This window comes from Dermacentor andersoni, chromosome 1 (genome assembly GCF_023375885.2).
Source record: "Dermacentor andersoni chromosome 1, qqDerAnde1_hic_scaffold, whole genome shotgun sequence".
NCBI lineage: Eukaryota > Metazoa > Arthropoda > Arachnida > Ixodida > Ixodidae > Dermacentor > Dermacentor andersoni.
This window is the reverse complement of record NC_092814.1, coordinates 333,182,692-333,200,957: the sequence shown is the minus strand read 5'-3', so window position 1 is coordinate 333,200,957 and position 18,266 is coordinate 333,182,692. Positions and strand designations below refer to the sequence as shown.

Genomic DNA, 18,266 nt, shown 5'->3' with positions numbered 1-18,266 from the left:
TGTCATGCTATAGCCATTACAAAGAAAATGCAAGCAATTTCTCCCTAATCAAGTTTATTTGGAGCGTTGAATTGATAAGTATACAAGTAGACGTATGGGCAAACAAAGGCGACAAGGACGAGACGTGGACAGGTCCCCGATCACTAGCGGGATTGGGCCGTTATTTCGATAAGAATTTTAACAAGTACTATTTAATTTTTCATATGTGCATAATGTTTTAATATTTAAGACGCGCAATCTCACAGAAATAGTTATGGTTGGGGAGATTTCATCTGTTTTAGACAACATCGCCGAGACATGCCCTTTACACACGAACTCCCGCCGTCCGGCTCTATTCAGTTTTATTAAATGAATTAAGTTTATTAAGTATATTAAGTTTATTAAAGGGACACTAAAGCGAAACATTATATCAGGTGAAACTAATGAAGCATTGTTTGAGAACACTGCAGGCAGTCATTTCAAAAAAATATATTGATTATTAGATGAGAAAATGAAGGTCAAAGTATCAGTATTTGAATTTCGCGCCGAAACCCAAGCGCCTGTACGTCAGCATGACGTCAGGTATTCCAAAGTATGTTTTCGTATTTGGGCCGCGTTGGCTGAATAAAGGTACCCGAAACTTGTCATGTTTAATATTTGGTTCCTTTAGAACACAATGTAGTCAATCTGTACCGCTATATATAATTAGTAGGCCCTAGGAGATGCCATCAAAACGCAAGACGTCACAGCCTCCTGGTGCCAAAACATAAGTAGGCGTCGCCACCCGTATTTCGTTCTTGCGCTTTTTCTGGCTTACCAAACGTCTTATCATTGTAAGAGTGGTGTTTTTGGTGTTGTAGAACGGTCATTTACTGATGCAGAAGAAATCATTTTTCCCTTTAGTGTCCCTTTAAGTATATTTATTAAGTATATTAAGTTTATTATACTTAATATACTTAAGCTGCATTAACTATATTAAGCTGCAGTTTTTGAGTAAACAAATCAGTTGGGCCTATTACCTGCCGACAGAGAATGACCTGTTGTATTGATCTGCATGTTCGAAGACTGTCAAAGAGGCGATTGTTGCCAACTGCCTTTATCCTGCCGTCAAGAACTCCTGGCGACATTTGATTTCGTGTAGCTTTCGAATTCTTGCTTCGCTCATTTTCTATTAGTAGGACTTGCTGAAACGCTCCTACAGAAGCTTGTAAAACGTAGAACTAGCTGGACTAGCGCCGAGACCTGTTAGATACGGGGCCGTTTCCTGAGCCTACTTCGAGTTCACCAGACCACATCGAATCGCACCACAGCTAATTAAGGAGAGCAGAAGCACGGATACCACATTCCCGAGGCGCGGCACGTGCAAACAAGTTGGCGGCCCCCACTTCGTGGGCCGCAGTGGAGCTATTCACTGTTTGACTCTTCCCGAAAGTGAAGCGAGAGCCTGGCACTGTTGCGGGTAAAGTGGGTCCCGAAGCAGGACGGCTGTAATGCGCCGTGAAAACCTGGCAGCGTCGCCCCCATCCATCTATTGTGACGGCGCATTGCAAGTCAGCAAGGCAAGACCGCAGGGAGAAGTAAGCCCTCGCCGATTGGCCGAAGATCGCGTCACCTGAGCGGGCTCTCCCATTGGCCGAACATGACGCGTCTTTGAGACACCGAAGGGCTTAAAAAGACAGACCGGGAGCAGCAAGAGAGCATTCCTAGAGCATTCCTTGATTCATCTCTTTCGAGCTTCTTGCCACGGGCCGCAGCGTCCGAGTTGCTGCCGGCCCGTAATGACATTTAAGACTGTTAATTGACTCCCACTGTAATTAATGCAAATAAACCTCCCAAGTTTTTCATCCCGACGTCCTCCTCAACTCTTACAGACCTGACAAGGAAGATATGAGGTCTGAAGCTGTGCCCTCTCTGTACAAAATTACCCACAACATCAAGAAAGTCGTTCGGAGACGCGGTGTGCCTGTTGTGTTCTCCGTCCCTACCAAGCTCAAAAATACATTTTCCAATTTGCTATGATGACGTAAAAAGGAGGAAACCACAAGAGACATTCCACGACATTCACGTAATGTTCCACAGCAGTGGTGTATAAGGTTCTATCATCCAGTGGCAAGTGCTATGTTGGGCTGACTGGGAACTGCGCGAGTCAAAATGAGGGAGCATGCGTAAAATTTGAATAAGACTGACTGCGCACAATTGATTATGCATGTTAACACTCGTGGATGCGAGCTGCAATTCGGTAGTGTACGAATTCTGGGCAGGTGCAGGAACTCTGCCGCAAGAGAAACACTTGAGCATTTGATATTAAGAAACATGGTGATAAGTGTGCCAGCTGTAAGTCTCCTTTTTGTATGCCACTGAGTTTGCTCTGTCGGAGTCAAATCCGAGATACGACACCGCGTCAGGTGCCTTTTGTACGATAAGATACGCAAGCGTGCACTTGTAGAAGTGTCAAGTTTTTTTGCGTAAAATAAACTGCAGCTGATAATGACGCTTGTTCGTGTACTTTCCGAAGTTCTTCATGCCAACCATACATCTAGGTATCCAGCAACAGAGGGTACAGAGTTTTGATTTAGAACCTCGCATGCTTTTCACAAATGTCGCCGGAAATTGATGTCTCAGATTATGCAGAATGTTTACAAATTTACAACTCTGCACCAAACCAGATCTCAGTTTTGTTAACTGTACCTGTCAAAGAAACTAAAGCGCATGAAGTTAATACAATTTCACGACTTAATACTGTAGCAATGCTTACGAGTGTTTAGCAAAATCCGAACTCCCAAGCTAGCAGTTCCGTTCGGACCAGTTTATAATACATTATCTTGCCCGCTTTAGTGTCTCTGTATGTGCTCTTCAGAGAATTGAGAGCAATATTTACAACCAAAGTGAATAGTTGAAAACAGTGCTTAGTATTGCAATTCATCAACTTTTGTAATGTCATTCACGGCCTAGAATATCTGCTTCCAATAGTCAGTAGGCTTGACCTTTTCGTTTTAAATGCAAAAAAAAGAAAAATTCGTTGCCTGAATTTGTGGTCTTTAGTGGCGGAAGGGCCAGGTATGGCCAAAGAGCACCAGGCTAGTGTTAGACGTCGAAGTGGTGTGATGAGTTCTATGAAGTTGATGTGACGTGGCTGTAAAGGGGCCTAAACATGGCCGCTAAATTGCGGAAAATCTACGTGTAATAAGGCTATGGCAATGACCAATGACGTGTACTATGAGCATTAAAATGCGTTGCGAAAGAATGATGCGATATACAAAATACGTAAGATGCTAACATTGGCTTGAGCACTACAACCCCACCAGTGCCCTTGAAACATAAGGGCCTGGAGGCTGCGTCTTTGGCAGGCCTGCTATTTGTATTTTTTTAGTTATGCACAATAAGGATTGTACTGTATTGTATGCGCTATAAAAAAACAACTATCAAAGCGGCATCATCTGGAAAGAGGATGCGCTATGAAACTACTGGGCTTATAACATGTAGGACAACATCAAGACAGCGAGGACTGTTTGCTCTTGAAAAGCTGTTCTTGACCAAGGAACATAGCCGGATGAAGAGGGACACAATAGCGGTAAGCAAAAGGAAAATGCTTCTTCCTCTTTCGGCTTCCCCTCACTCCAGGAAGACTAGGAGGACGGTCAGCCTGTCACGTCTACCACAGGTTGGGGGCTCGTTACCAGTCAAGAGAAAGTTGAGTGCCAAATATGTGTCCTATTCTGATTCGAGTGAATAGGACATGTGGTCGTGTTTTCGTAGTTTGCGGCCAGAAACCCAACTTCGGCTTAATCATGTGAAGCTTATTGTGCTCGTTTCAGCATCCCACAAGCGTTGCCAGTGGCGTCGCAGTTTGTTTCGTATGAAAGGCTTCAGATCTGGGGCAGGGGGAGCAGCAGAACAATTAATACCTTGCGATTTCGTCGGCAAGCACATTACTTTCGACTCCTCAATGGCCAGGAACCCAGCATATTACATGACTACGAGAAAAATAATGTTGAACAAGAGTGAGTAGAGTTCGATAAAAGCAGGATTTGTAAACACATTAACGCTTTTACAAGGCTTTACAAGTGAGAATATCATTGCTATCTAAAATTAGTTTATGTGTTTTACCACAGACAGTATCGCATATTTGCATGGTGGTCAGGTCTGGAAAAAGTGGCCAACAGCAACGTAAGAGACACCAGCCCGTGACGTTAACGCGTCCCTGTAGAATTCTGAGCAAGAGTACTTCGATTGCAGTTCAGGAAAATGCATTGCGATTTCGGGCTCCGGAGCGTGCTTTGCGACCTGTACAAAGGATGAATCGCATTCTATCACTTGCCACTCCCGGGACGGTAACAGCATCCCGAGAGGCATTCGGCGATGTTCGAAAAGTGACACTCATTTATTGGCCAAGTTCTTTCACACGCAGAGAGAAAGGTAGTCTCAGAAAAGGTATATTACGAAAAAGTGTTGCACACGTCAAATCGTTAACGGTTGTAGAACACGGACGTTCTGATTACAGTGCACATTGAGAAAGTAGGTGAAGCTCATATATGCTCTCTGCAAGTGGAGTGACGACGCGTTTGATTTTACGTATAAGATTTCGGCAGGGCTTGTTCCGAATGCGCTAGTGGTCAGGCGGGTACCTAGAAGGTTGACGGGATCTAGCATCTTCAGCGCGCTTGGGGCGGCACTGATATACAACGGTACCATAGTCCATTTGTGATCAAATTAGGCTCTTGTGAAGATTCATTAAACAGTTCCTGTCGCTGCCCAGAATGTGGGACAAAATTTTCAGTAAACTCATTTTTAGGCATTTTACTTGAAGATATCTTATGTGTGGAATGAAAGTTTAGAGTCAAGCATGATGCCTAAAAATTTGTGCTCTTTGTTCAGATGTATTTGTTGCCGATACATTTCGACAGTGGGATCTGCAGCAAGCCCTTTATTCCTGGTGAAAACACAACTTTTGTTGGGATTCACTTTGAAGCCTTTTTTACCTGCCCTTTTAGGAACTTTGTTCAAGCCCTGTTTTACTTCTCTGACAAACTAAGGTTGCAGGAATTGAAACCTATTTGTATGTTGTCTATGTAGACTGAATAAAAATAGCTGTTGGTAATAATGTACGAAGCATCTTCATCTTAACGACAAAGAGCGTGGAACTGAGTACAGATCCCTGGGGAACCCCAATTTGCACGCGACAGCGCATTACCTATTTTCGCCCGTAATGTACGGTTGTGTAGGTAGCTTTCTATAAATAACATGTTGCAGCGGATTCCCAGCGTCGACAGGTCACGCAACATTCTATAACGCCAAGTTGTATCGTACGCCTTTTCCACATCGAGAAACACTGATAAGGATTGTATAAGTGTATAACAGCTGTGTCTTACCAGTACTCACGTACGGGGCAGAAACCTGGAGGCTTACGAAAAGGGTTCTGCTGAAATTGAGGACGACGCAACGAGCTATGGAAAGAAGAATGATAGGTGTAACGTTAAGGGATAAGAAAAGAGCAGATTGGGTGAGGGAACAAACGCGGGTAAATGACATATTAGTTGAAATCAAGAAAACGAAATGGGCAGGGGCCGGACATGTAATGAGGAGGGAAGATAACCGATGGTCATTAAGGGTTACGGACTGGATTCCAAGGGAAGGGAAGCGTAGTAGGGGGCGGCAGAAAGTTAGGTGGGCGGATGACATTAAGACGTTTGCAGGGACAACATGGCCACAATTAGTACATGACCGGGGTAGCTGGAGAAGTATGGGAGAGGCCTTTGCCCTGCAGTGGGCGTAACTAGGCTGATGGTGATGATGCACGAAGGCGTCGCGAATGTTTGCTTCGATGCGCACGAGATGGTTTATTGTAGGCCGTCCTTCTCTAAAACAGCACCGATATGGATGAAGAATTTTGTTTGATTCAAGGAAGTGTAAAAGGTGACGGTTAATCGTTTTTTTATTTTTTCAAAAAGTTTGCAAATACAGCTTGTGAGGGCGATTTGGCGGGAACTTGTAACTAATGTGGGGCATTTGCCTTGTTTCAGAATCTGAACGACAAGGGCTTCTGTCTATGCAGTAGGAAGGTACCCGGTAACTCGTATAGCGTTGAAAAGTGCGAGTAGCTTTACTTGAGTATCACTGGAGGGGTGTTTAATCATGTCGTACATAATCCTGTCAGGTCCAGAGTACCGACATGCAGCCAAGGAGGCTGTCAACTCGGCAATGTTTAAAGGCAGGTTATAGGATTCGTTCTGTCTGCATGGGCGGTGGATCGCCTTGCGCTCTGCTAGTTTGTGCTTTAAGAATGCCTCGGACTAATGGTTAGAACTGGAAACGCGCTCAGTGTTTGCCACGAGCGTCAGCTTGGTCTTCCACGCCGTTTGCTTCATCCTTCATTAGGGAAACGGATTAATTTTTTGTCCCTTCAGCAGTTTTAGCCCGTCCAATACTTTAGCCGTTTGAGTATTCGACTTAATACTTGAGAGAGACTTCTGCCAGCCTACCCTCTTTGCCTGTCGTCGAGTCTCTCTCGGACTTAACATGTTGAAATTCTATTAGAATTTCGGCCGTAGGACATTCACGTAGTTTGCCCCCATGCTTTATTTTGTCTCCTTCATGCTTGTCCGCAATCGTCCTTCCACCAGGGGGCCCGTCTTGAATGAAGTGCCACTTATTTGAGGAATTAACTTTTCAGCGGCGTCAATGATAGACGCGATAAAGTACGAAACAGCATGATCTATACTAAAATTATCTATAAAATCTTGTGACAAGTAGGTGGATTCCTTAAAACATTAACAGTCAGCTGAGGCTAGCTTAAAGCCTGGGACGTGCGGAGGGAACTCAGGTTAGTTTGACAAGTTCAGAGCTACTTGGAACGGATTTACGAATAGATTTTTAATTACACATCAGTCTAAATCAGAAAAGATAGAAACGGAGGCGATCACAGGTCTATTGACGAGTATGAATTATGATGTGGATTACAATACGCAAGTTATTTCTTATTGCTGAGGCACGCACCGGAGGTTAAAAAGCAAGTTTTCAGTGAGTCGATCTATCGCGTCACATCGCGAGTCTCCCCACATCGCGTTATGAACGTTAAAATCTCCCACGAGTATGTAAGGCTTGGGAAGCTGATCAATGAGGTTATACTTTTTCGAGATTATGGTTCAGTGGTATATAAATGGAATATGCAGCGACTAATTTATTAAAAAGAATGGCCCAAACTAACAGTGCCTCAAAGCGCGTCTGAACCGTCGACAAGCTACAGACTTGTCGGCTACTAAGCCTACACCACCGCAGGCGTTCTTCGTCTCCGTCTTTTCAGAACATGCTGCAATTACGAAGAAAATAGGTGTTCGTAGGTTTCAGATGTATCTCTTGAACATACAGCAATATTGGTTTGCGAAGCAGTTCTATAATGTCGTCAAGGCTATGAAGAAGCCCTCTGACATTCCACTGTAGTATTTGTGTTTCCATTATGTTTAATGTATTTTGTGCTGTTTGTTTTAGAGACGCAGATTAGCTCACGGGCCCTTCCCAGGTACCGTGACGCGAGGTTTGTCTTTTCTGGAGCGATAACGATAATCTCGCCGCTTCTTGTGAAGGCCTCGACACGCTGGACGAGACCTTTGAGACCGCCAGCCCGGAGATCGATGAGACGGCGGAGCAGCAACAGCTGCAGCTGCCGAAGGGGGGGGGGGGGGGGGGGGGGGGGCTGATGGCGTCACCGCCGGTTCACTGCGTGTGGGCCGGACATTCTGCTCACTCAAGCCCTCCAAGAGTTCAGCCTCAGTCAGCTCCAGGAAATCAACGCCCGAGGCAAGGCGGCGGGTGGTGTACATAGTACGGTGCGGGGTTACTGTTTGTTACTTGGGTCTCCCCCCAAATGACACTACTTTCGGCAGTTTCTCATATTGCTTCTGATCACGGAGCTCTAAGAGGAGGTCGCCGCCTGCCATCCTTCACGCGTTATAACCTGGACCAAAAACTTTACACAAAGGCTGAAACAAGGAACGTTGAACTGGATATTACTGGTTTGTACGACTTCAGAGTGAATAATGTTGAATCGAGGAAAGTTCAGGATTTGGCGTCCGAAAAACAGGAAGACATCTTCGGTGCGCCCTCATTGAGGGCGATCAGGGAGTTTAAGGAAAGCATTCGCCATAAGTATGGATGGTGTTACCAGCAGCAATGCCAACCGCCCACCATGGAGTCCAAAAGGGGGACGTGACAGAAGTTCCTGCGAGGGAAGCCCTGCCAATGACAGCCGCAAATGGCTGCTATAACCAAATACAGCATAACCAAGAATGGCTAGCCACACAAGGTTAACCCTTGCCACCGGGACATTCGGAAGTGAGAAGCGAAGAGGAGGACAGGAAACGGCCACTGACTATTTCTTGCAGGCGGATCAACCTGGAGGTACCGTCTATGTGGAACAGAGGCCGAAGAGGTGTGTAGCCTCGGCATCGTAATTCGCTGTTTAGACCTTAAAGGTCTCAACAACTTAACATGTTGAACTCCGCGTCTTAACTCCCAGGATCCCCCTTTCCCCTGACACGGCTAAGCCACGCACGGCTACACGCGGGAGGGTCCGACCATCGTGTGCTCGGGTTAGAGGTGTCGCAACACACCAAACGCTGACGCAGACGCCCCTTGCGAGGAGCAAATTCGTTGCCGTGGATGACGAGTAAAAATATTTTTCTATTCCAACGTATTTCGATAACAGACCTCCAATTAAGGTTTTTTTTATGTTATAGGGAACATAGAGCAATATTCAGGTCAACTGCGAAAATCAATTCTATAACTGATGCGCCACCATTCCTACCATGAAACGAGCATTAAAAATTTTAGAAAAAGGTGGAAGTCAGGGTAAAGCTTTCGCACCAGCTTATCGTGACGTCCCGAATTTTTTACAAGCATTTCACTGCGTTGAAGAGGTGAACGACGGATTACAGCAAATTTCAAAAAGTGTGTGGCGAATCGGTCACAATTTGAGCACTTGAAAATGTGGGACCTGATGTTGGCGTATCTGCTCGGTGATATAGGGGCGAAATTGAAGAAAAGGAAAGTATTGCTCTCATTTCCGGCGGTATTATTCCATCAAATAAATTAAAATTTGTTATTTATTTAGTACTTTAGGAAAATTACTTCAGAATTGCTGATCCTTTTCGCTTTAGTAGCACACACAAGGTGTTTTTAGATGCACAAAACTATGGAAATTCCCTGTGGCCTGTAACACTATCCTAATCATTGATCAAAATTACTTGATGAGGTAGTATTACGTCGAGAAATTGAAATGTTCAAATAAAAATAACCATAATTACGCAAAATAACGTCTTAATTATTCACAGTGCCACACATTGCAATCTACGAATTACAGCTAGCGGTGTGCAAGACTTAGGACGATTTCCGAGGATGGCACCGGTTTCCAGATACGCGCTGTAAAATTGTCGGTAAAAATTCACTGTTCCACTTACTTTCGGAAGAATACCGTTTTATGCGTTGAAGGTCAAAAATAAGTCCAACGTAAATGCATTTCTTCAGACACTGAAAATTAGTGTTTCCAAACTTGCTTATCCGCAGAATTTCTCCAGAGTAGATAAGCTGCGCAGACTCACTAGCCGCTACTCGCAGATTGAAATATGTGAAGTAAAGGAATAAATCAAAGTGATAATTAGCGTAATTATGTTCATAATTCTATGAGGCAATAATCTTTCGTAAAGTAATAGCCGCTACACAGCGTTTTTGTATCAATGGTTCGAATTGTGCTATCTCCCACAGGCAACTTAAAAGATTCTGCGCAGCTAAAGAATAACCTTAATGTTTTCTAATTCAACAAGTTGACCGCATGTTTTCAGCATGAGGAGTTGAAGAAAAAAATCGTGGCTTTAAAAAATCCATCTTTGTATGTGTTTCTCATTGTTGCAACGTAGGAGGGATAATCTTAACTGAAACGTAGCGATAGTCACCTTCTCCATTTGGGTCCATCTTCACCCGAGCCTCCGCACCCCGTCGTGTCCTGAAAAAAAAAAAAAAAGAAAGAAAAGCACACGGCATATGTAAATATAGCTACACACGATGATAAATGTTATTCACAGCATCAGCACATAACGACGCCTGCACGCAGAAGGTTTGTCGCGACATCAACTCCGTCAAGTACCGCCAGTGCTTGCGTTAACCGATCCGCGACGAAAGCCTGCTACATGTTCCAGAGAACGGAGGAGGGCTCGCCTATCGTGCTCTGCTAACCTATGGCGCCTTGATTCAATGAGAGTAGCACCATCAAAGGCGCACAAGGGAGGATCTTTTCTGCTGGTCCTCTTTTATGGCTGCCCGACGCGAAGCACAACATTGGATGCACCGCACGTAATTGGTGACATGAAGTAGTAAGCGGATTCACTGTTCAAGACATTTCTGCATGAAGACTCCTGTCGCACAACGGCACGCAGGTTTACGAGTTGCACCTTGAAGACGATTGTTGTATTAAAATATTAGAACATTGAACTAGACTTTCTAGTGCCGAAGTTGGCATTAAGCGTGCGTGCGTACCGCAGCGCATCGTCTCCTTCCAAGATTTTACCCTCTTCATCCCTTATAGCTGTCTGCATATTGTTAGTTCGAGCTCTGCGTGCTCATACATAGCTCCAGAATCTTAGGTGGGCCTTTGTGCCTTTTGCAAATGTTATGCGCCCAACGTCCACTTGTGTATGTTATGCACCTAACGTTCACGGGATATACTTCAGCGAAAATGTAGCAGCCCCGCTTAGACGTAGATTCCCGGCGCGAGCTGTAGCTCCTTCAGGTGGGCCACAGGCAATCAGGAAGGAAGATTAAGCATTGACTGTTGTGACCCGCCAGTAGAGGTCAGAATTGCACTAAAAGGAGAGGAAAAGACGCACAAAAGATAATACCGAAAGTAAAATTTGCCACATAAATATTCAGGGTGGTGGCAAGCAGGAAAAATAACAGGAAATTTAAACACGTACAACTGAATGAAGAGATAAGCGTGTACTCCTTGACCGAAATGCATCTACGAGATTTGGAGCAGCCGCCTGTAAGTGACAGTATTGTATGAGAAAGGTGCCACAAAATGGCTGGGTCAAGCGAAGGCAGAGGCATGCCAATAAAGCGATGTTAAAGCGGCAAAGGGTAAAAGACATGCAAGCAGCATTTACGGATTAGCGGCACATGGCAACGCAAAAAGACTTTGCTGGGCGTAGCTTAGTATGGACAGGTTGTTACAGCACAGATAAGGAAATGATTGCTCGTATTAGAAGCGATATTAAAGAGTTCAAGAAATGGGACCAGGAGATATTAGTGGGAAATATTAACGCACACATGGGTGAGTCAGACCGATATACTGATTACAACTGATTTCTAGTGCTGCATCTGCGCGATGAACAGAACCTTACAGTAGTTGACAGGGAACATATGTCATTGATAGGTAACGGACAGGCATGCTAGTTAGGCGACGGCTGAAGTGCGAAAGGGTAAACGAGACTTGTAAGTAGCACTTTTAGATTAGCAGCACATGGCAAGGCAAAAAGAGGTGGCTGGTAGTAGTGTCCCTATGGACAGGTAGCAGATATCGAAAGGAATGAAAAATTGTGGGGTTTCACACGCCAGAACCACGCTTTGAGGCACAGCATACTGGGGAGCCTGGAAAAATTTGGAGCACCAGGTATTTTTTACCGAGCACCTAAATCGAAGTACACGGGTGTTTTTGCATTGCGCCCCCCATCGAAATGCGGCCGCGGGGGCCGGGATTCGAACCCGTGACCTCATGCTTAGCAGCCCAACACTATAGCCACTAAGCAACAATGGCGGGTAAGGAATTTATACCATTAGAAGCGGTATTATTGACTTCAAGAAATCGGGCAAGGTGATAGTGGGAGATATGAACGCACACATGGTTGATTTTGACGGACATACCGATTACAACGGTTCTCTAGTGTTGGATCTGTGGGATGTATAGAACCTCAAAGTAGTTGACAGGGAAAATAAGTGTCATGGATAGGTAACGTGGCAGGGCGAAAACAGGCAGTCATGTATAGACCACGCCTTACTCTCTAAAATGGCCTAAAAATTAGACCAAATGATAATAGACTAACATGAAAAAAGTGGCCCAGGTAGCGATCACAGACGTTTAACTTCAAACTGCGAGAGGTACTAACGCAAAGCACAAACCAATAGCACCAGAATTTCTAAAAATAAATGAACAGTAAATAACAGATGGCAAAGAAATTTCGGGCTGAACCATTCATATGGTGGCGCATTAGCCAGCGAAGCTGTCGATCGCAGACCGAGTAACTATGGCCAAACTCCGCGACCAGAAAGATCTTGAATTTGGAGTTTGCCCCGGTGAAACTCGAAGGAGGTTGCAACTCACGCCTGTCCCCGTACTCGGCTTGTTCTTCGGCAAGTTCCCATTTTTTCTTGCCGTTGCAACTGTTGCAGTGATCTACCTCTGCAATGCACAATACTGTTATTATACAGCACGGCGGATGCTGCAGCGCACACCTCCGTGTTTTCTTGGCACAATTGCCGCAGCGTTGCATGGAGGGCAGATGACAGCACACGCAGGCGGAAGCAACAGCTGCCAGCGCGGGTGCACTTCCCCACTGCGCAGGAGCGGCGTGCCGTAAAATCAGGTGTCCGTTCTCCTGCGCCGTACAATAGTTCGCCGTCTTTTTTGGTCACTTTACTGGCGTTAGCCAGCCCCCTCCCTACGAAACCGCGCATACGGCTCATCCCTACAGGCTCGTTAGGTAAACATCGTCGCTGTATAAACAGGAAAATTGAGGCTTTTGCTACAGCAGTCAGAATATAAGGAAGTTGTAGACGTTATGCAGAAGGAGATAAGACAAATTCATAAAAACTGCGGAATTGCAAAGGGGAAACCGCGTAAATGATGGAACAAGGAAATAAAGCTAGCTTGAAAGGAGGGTAAAGGGCTACGGACACAAAATCTGAACATTTTACAATACAGAAAATGAGTCCTCAGTGTGCGAGTACACCGAAAACAAGTAGTCACTTCGCTCATTTTTCAGGGGATTGCTTTATTTTTGGCGGTTTTGTGAGCGCGCGCAACGCCGCCCGGCCCAAGGGAGTTGGAAGGCGTGACGTCACGACACCGCCGTCGGATAGCCAGCCGGCCGGCAACGGTCATTCGAGACGCGCCGCCACCGCAATCGCGAGCATAGATTCGGGTTCTGGTGCCTCTACCAGCGATGAGTACACGTCTGCAGACGAGGACCATTCTAACTTAGCAAGAAATATAACCGCTTACGGTTACGAGCCTTCCGTGTCAAGCGGCGAAGAAGAGCAGGCGGCCTTGAACGGCGGTCAGGCAGTCCGGGCCAGCAACATGGTAATTTCTTTTTCTAGTAAACTTGAAGTGCAGCAGCAGCAGCTCGTAAAATTATGTTACGTAGGATGCAAAATGCCTAGTTTCGTGTCCCGCGTTGAGGCAGAAAGGGAGCTATTACGGCTGAATCGTAGGTATCTTAACTCGTCGCTTTGTGCTTACCTACGCTGTCGGCTTTCGATCGCTGCACACTTCGTTTTACGCGACGAGGCACGGCATGTGTAGAGTTTTCCAGCCGTTTCATAGCCCTGTGCTGACGGCTACTTTCACATTCACGCCATTAGTAGCCATTTACTGGTTGAACTCGTTGAGATGGGCGGCTGCGCTAGGGACCCGTCGACCAGATCACTAAGCTACATCGATTCTGTGGCCATAGACAAAGGAAAGTCTTTGGCTGTGACATTTAATAGGGAAGGCTGCGCGAACAACCAAGTCATGAAACCCGACGCATGATTATGCAGAGACCTATGAAAATCCGTAATTTTTTGCTTGAGTTTGAAAAGCAACGTGTGAAACAGCAATGTAGATAAATGTGCTGCGCATTTTAGATTACTACACATGTATGCTGTTGTCTGGCGTTCATTCACTGTCTGTGTTTTTGTATATTTGATCAATTAAAAGGGCGCTCGTATGCTGTCGTTCAATATTCGACGCAGCGAGAGTGTACGCAACATGACTATTTTGTTTTGTGATAAGCACATGCATCCGCAGGGCAAACAATTTCGGTCACAAGCCGAGAATATCTGTTCTTGCACAGCCAATGAAAGGGTAATTTCCCTTCTTTCAACAGGCACTCCTGCGGTCACCGCTGCGGCTACATGCATACAGAAAGAGAGGGTCTGTTGCCAGCTAACAGTTACGAATGCATCACTAAGCACCCGTGGCGACTCTTGGCTCATATAAACCACCGGCATTCGGTAATAACGGCTTGCATCGTGGAAGAATTCTTGAACACTAGGAGGTGGAAGGAATCATCTGCTATGCCCTTAATGACATGTGCGACTTCATTAGGTTCGGACATCTTCGGATCCACTTTGCGGCACAGAGCGAGTGCGGCCTGGATGTACGTGAGGTAGGATTCAGTGCACGTTTGGACACGCGAAGCAAGGTCTTTTTTGGGCGGCGCACTGACGTACAACAGGCTTGCCAAACAAATCCTTAAGCTTCTTTTTACAAATGTTCGAGCTAGGAAGTTCCTCCTCATGGGTCTGAAACCAGACGCGTGCCGTGCCCGCGAGGCAAAATATCAAATTAGCGAGCATGACGGTCTGGTCCCAGTGGTTTGCTGGCGCTCACCCGCACAAATAGTTCAACCCAGTCTTGAACATCAGTGTCGTCGGTGCCAGTAAAGGTTCCTGGGTCGCGGGATTGTGCTAGAATGATGGTGGGAGTGGGTGCCGACGCACCCTAAGCATCCTCGCCTTGAGCTGGCATGGTAGATGCAGCCAAGGAGCGCCCGCTACGTAAATCAGTCTTGATAATGATGCCGCAACCTCCATCAAAAATTTTACTGGGTTAAAAGTAGTCAGAAGTACATTTACGGAGTATTTACAATTGTAGCAGCTGACAAGATTGTAGACAGCGCGCGAAGTCCAGCGGGTCGTCTTCGTCAGCGTGTCACAATATATAGAATGGTAATGCAAGCTGTAAAATTGGAGCTGTTGAAGTGAGTGGAGAAAAATGTGCTGGAGAAACTGCAGAATGGGTTCACGCAATGCAGACGCTTACAGGATAATATGTTTCTACTAACTCAGTGGATAGAGATTTCAGTTGCTCCGAACTGACCTTGCTTGACGGCATTTCTAGGTATTTAGGCAGCCGATCACAACGTAGACCGAGAATTGTTATGGGATATTCTCAAGCACGAAGGTGTAGAGGACAATTTCATCGAGCTGCTAGCAGAGATGTAAAAACAACCGAGTACAAGTTGTAGTGGATGGTCGAAAAGGTAAGTGGTGGAAATTCAAGAACTGAAGCAAGGATGTACTGTCTCCATTGTTCACGCTATATGTTAAGTCCATAGAAAGACGACTGGAAACCAGTGAATTAGGCTTTCATTTGGTCACACGCGCGTGATGGACGAATTGTGCAACAGAAGGTCCCCGCACTGATGAACGTGGACGACAGTGTTACCAGCGGACAATGCAAGAGATTTACAGATAGCGGCCAATACGTGTGGCAACGCAAGGACAAATCTAAGCTTTAAATTTAGTACAGAGAAATCGGGAATACTGATCTTTATCGAACAGAAGAGTAATTACGTGGTGTCAGTTGAACCGCAAGTCGTATCCATTGTCAAGCAATAGTAATACCTAGGCGTACACATATACGAAGGAAAGACTTACTCAAGCACCCACCAAGTTAATCTGAAAATAAAGGGGAAGCGGAATGCAGCAAAAATGCAACATAGGACACCTTTGCACACAATAAATATGAGGCGGTACATGGAATCTGCAAAGACGTCATGGCCGAAGCGCTGACATTCATAAATACCATTTTGTGCATAAAATTGGACAAGTTTTCTGGGTTGGAAGTTCACCGAAGGACGGTGGGCCGGTTGTCTTAGGGAGCCTACGGCAAAACCACAAATTAGGCAGCGCAAACGGACATTGGTTGGGCCTCGTTTTAAGTCGGAAGCACAGAGCAAAATTAGTTTTTCAAGGGCCCCTCCCCAGGTATGGCCATTTTGAGCTGACAAGCGCAGCGCATAAAATCCGCCATAACGATCGTGTCGGCAAAGTATTACATCGCTACGCGCCACGGAAGATCTGAAGCTTGAAACCGAAGGCCGTTTTCTCTTCTACTCGCGGCCGCTGCGCTGCAAGCCGGAGGATGACTGGCACGTGTTTGTGCTGTGACATTGCTCTTGGTGACACGACTTCGATAATTATTCAAGGCAACATCTGTTATTTGTGTAATATGTTGCTGGAACAGACAATATAAAGCTTACAGAAATAAAACTCGCCAACAGAATGTCTGGGTGTTCTTGGTTTACTTCGGCCCGCACCAAGAGATGTATTCCCGATTCGTCTGCTTGTTCCCACGTCGTGCAATCGGCGCAGACCCCGAAACTCATTTTCTACCGTGTTCTAGCACGAGATCGTGCTCTGTGATCCGCTTGTCTTCCTCAGTATTCGTGTAGCACCGACTTATTCCGGTAGTGAAGCGTCCTCGTGGACAGCGCGCAAAATCGTGCGCTGCGCGAAGCGAGACAATAGACAGCTTTAGGTTAGGGGATGCAAGCAGCTTGCGTAGACGTAGACTCAGACGGAGGGATCTGAGCATGCGCAGCACCGTGGCCCCTAGTTCTTGCGCACGCAAGCCGCCTGCGTCGCCTAATCTAAAACTAATGAACAGCTCGCGCGCGAACGCCGTCAGCGGAAGTGCGCCGCGCAGCAAAAAGCCAGGAGAAATAAAGGAAGGAAGGCGGTGACCGTGAAGTATGCGTCACGCGATCCTCTAGGTCCGGTACGGGAGAAAACGGGGAAGCTAGGACTCACTTGTGGAGGCTACATGGGGCAAGTGGAGAGGGTGTCTCGCTTGCCAGGGTAGACAACGACACCTAGACTACAGAAGGCCTGAGCACTCGGCGAGTGACGTCACGGAGAAGAGGCCGGCAGCGTGCTCGGGGATACGGTTTGCATGAAGGGACCGCGCCTCTATGGGCAACGTTAACTAGAGGGCACTTATTCTTTTTTAGGCATAGTTGAGCAGATGGGCCGCTGAGAACGGAGGGTCTTCCAAAATTTTATTTATGCAAAACTACTACTGCATTATTTAAAAGCCCGCCCATAAAAAATGAAATGGTTCAACCTGAGGACTGACAACGAATTTCGGGTAAATAATAAAGGTCAGTGCTGCCCTCTTCTTCAGAGTAGCTTATTTTGACTGATTTATCGTCGGCGTGAAAGTTTGCTGTTCATGCGACCACAAACGTTCACAAACGTTAGCACTGCACCATAGCACATGACAACTTTACCGGTGTGCCCTTCACATTCGGGACACATTTATTCCAGTCTAGATTAGGCTCTAAACGAATAATTTCGCTTTCGAGGCATTATTACATGCAGTACCGCAGTCCACATATTCACAACACCTCAAATGAGTTAAGCAATAGAGATACAAAACATTCGTGCAACTATTTACAAAGAAACAGCTGCCTTATTCCACAGAACTACAGCTTTTCTCTTTGCCTTAGCATTGGCACCCAATATTCTGTCATTGATTTTGCGGAAACATGAACGCATGATTGTTCGGCCCCGATTTGTAATTGCTCCAGCAATTGGGCACGCAGCACATATTAGGCATATCCTATCATGAACGTAATTCACATTCCGCGGCACTGAAGGCTTGCCGGACACATAACCGCAATTGCAGCACAAGCGCAGAGACTACGTGCACGGTTCACGTCCAGAAAAAGGCGCGCTGGGAAGCATGCCGCAGCATGCCAGGACTTTTATAACCCCGAAGCTATCCAAGGAGCAGCAGAGTTCCCGGAATTAATCGAATTGCTATCGCCAGCGTCGCTCCAACCGTCTTCCGCGTGTCATTTTCAACACAGGTGCGCCGCTCGCAGCACGCTGCACGTAACTTTTGTGGGCCTCTTTTGCGTGACGTAGCTCAAGGGGAGAGGGTATAGCCAGAAGGCCTTATGTTCTCTACAGGATGTTGGTGTACTTGGCTCCTGAAATCATGGGTTCGCGACAGTGAAATATTTCTATCTCGGCTACTAATCAGCCAATTTGGAAAATGTTTGCAGCAGAACGCTCTCTTGAGGACAGGTAACAACTTCCAGCTTATAACCAAAGTTTGCTGTGTGGCCTGGTGAGGGGCCCTTTAAGAAAGACTTAGGAACATGGGTCAAAATAAATGGGCGGCGAAAGCGCAGCAGTATCTGTACCTAAAAAGCGTGCACACAAAATGAAGGAAAATGTTTCCAACATTA

At 46.0% G+C, this 18,266-nt stretch overlaps 1 protein-coding gene across 1 annotated transcript in view; it reads right to left on the bottom strand.

Annotated features, from left to right (window-relative positions):
- Positions 1–18,266, bottom strand: part of LOC129381334 (uncharacterized) — a 39,821-nt gene that overhangs the window by 1,412 nt on the left and 20,143 nt on the right. The window contains exon 4 of the mRNA XM_055064091.2: positions 9,924–9,973. Within this exon, the coding sequence (XP_054920066.1) occupies positions 9,924–9,973 (50 nt within the window). The remainder of the gene's footprint in view (positions 1–9,923; positions 9,974–18,266) is intronic.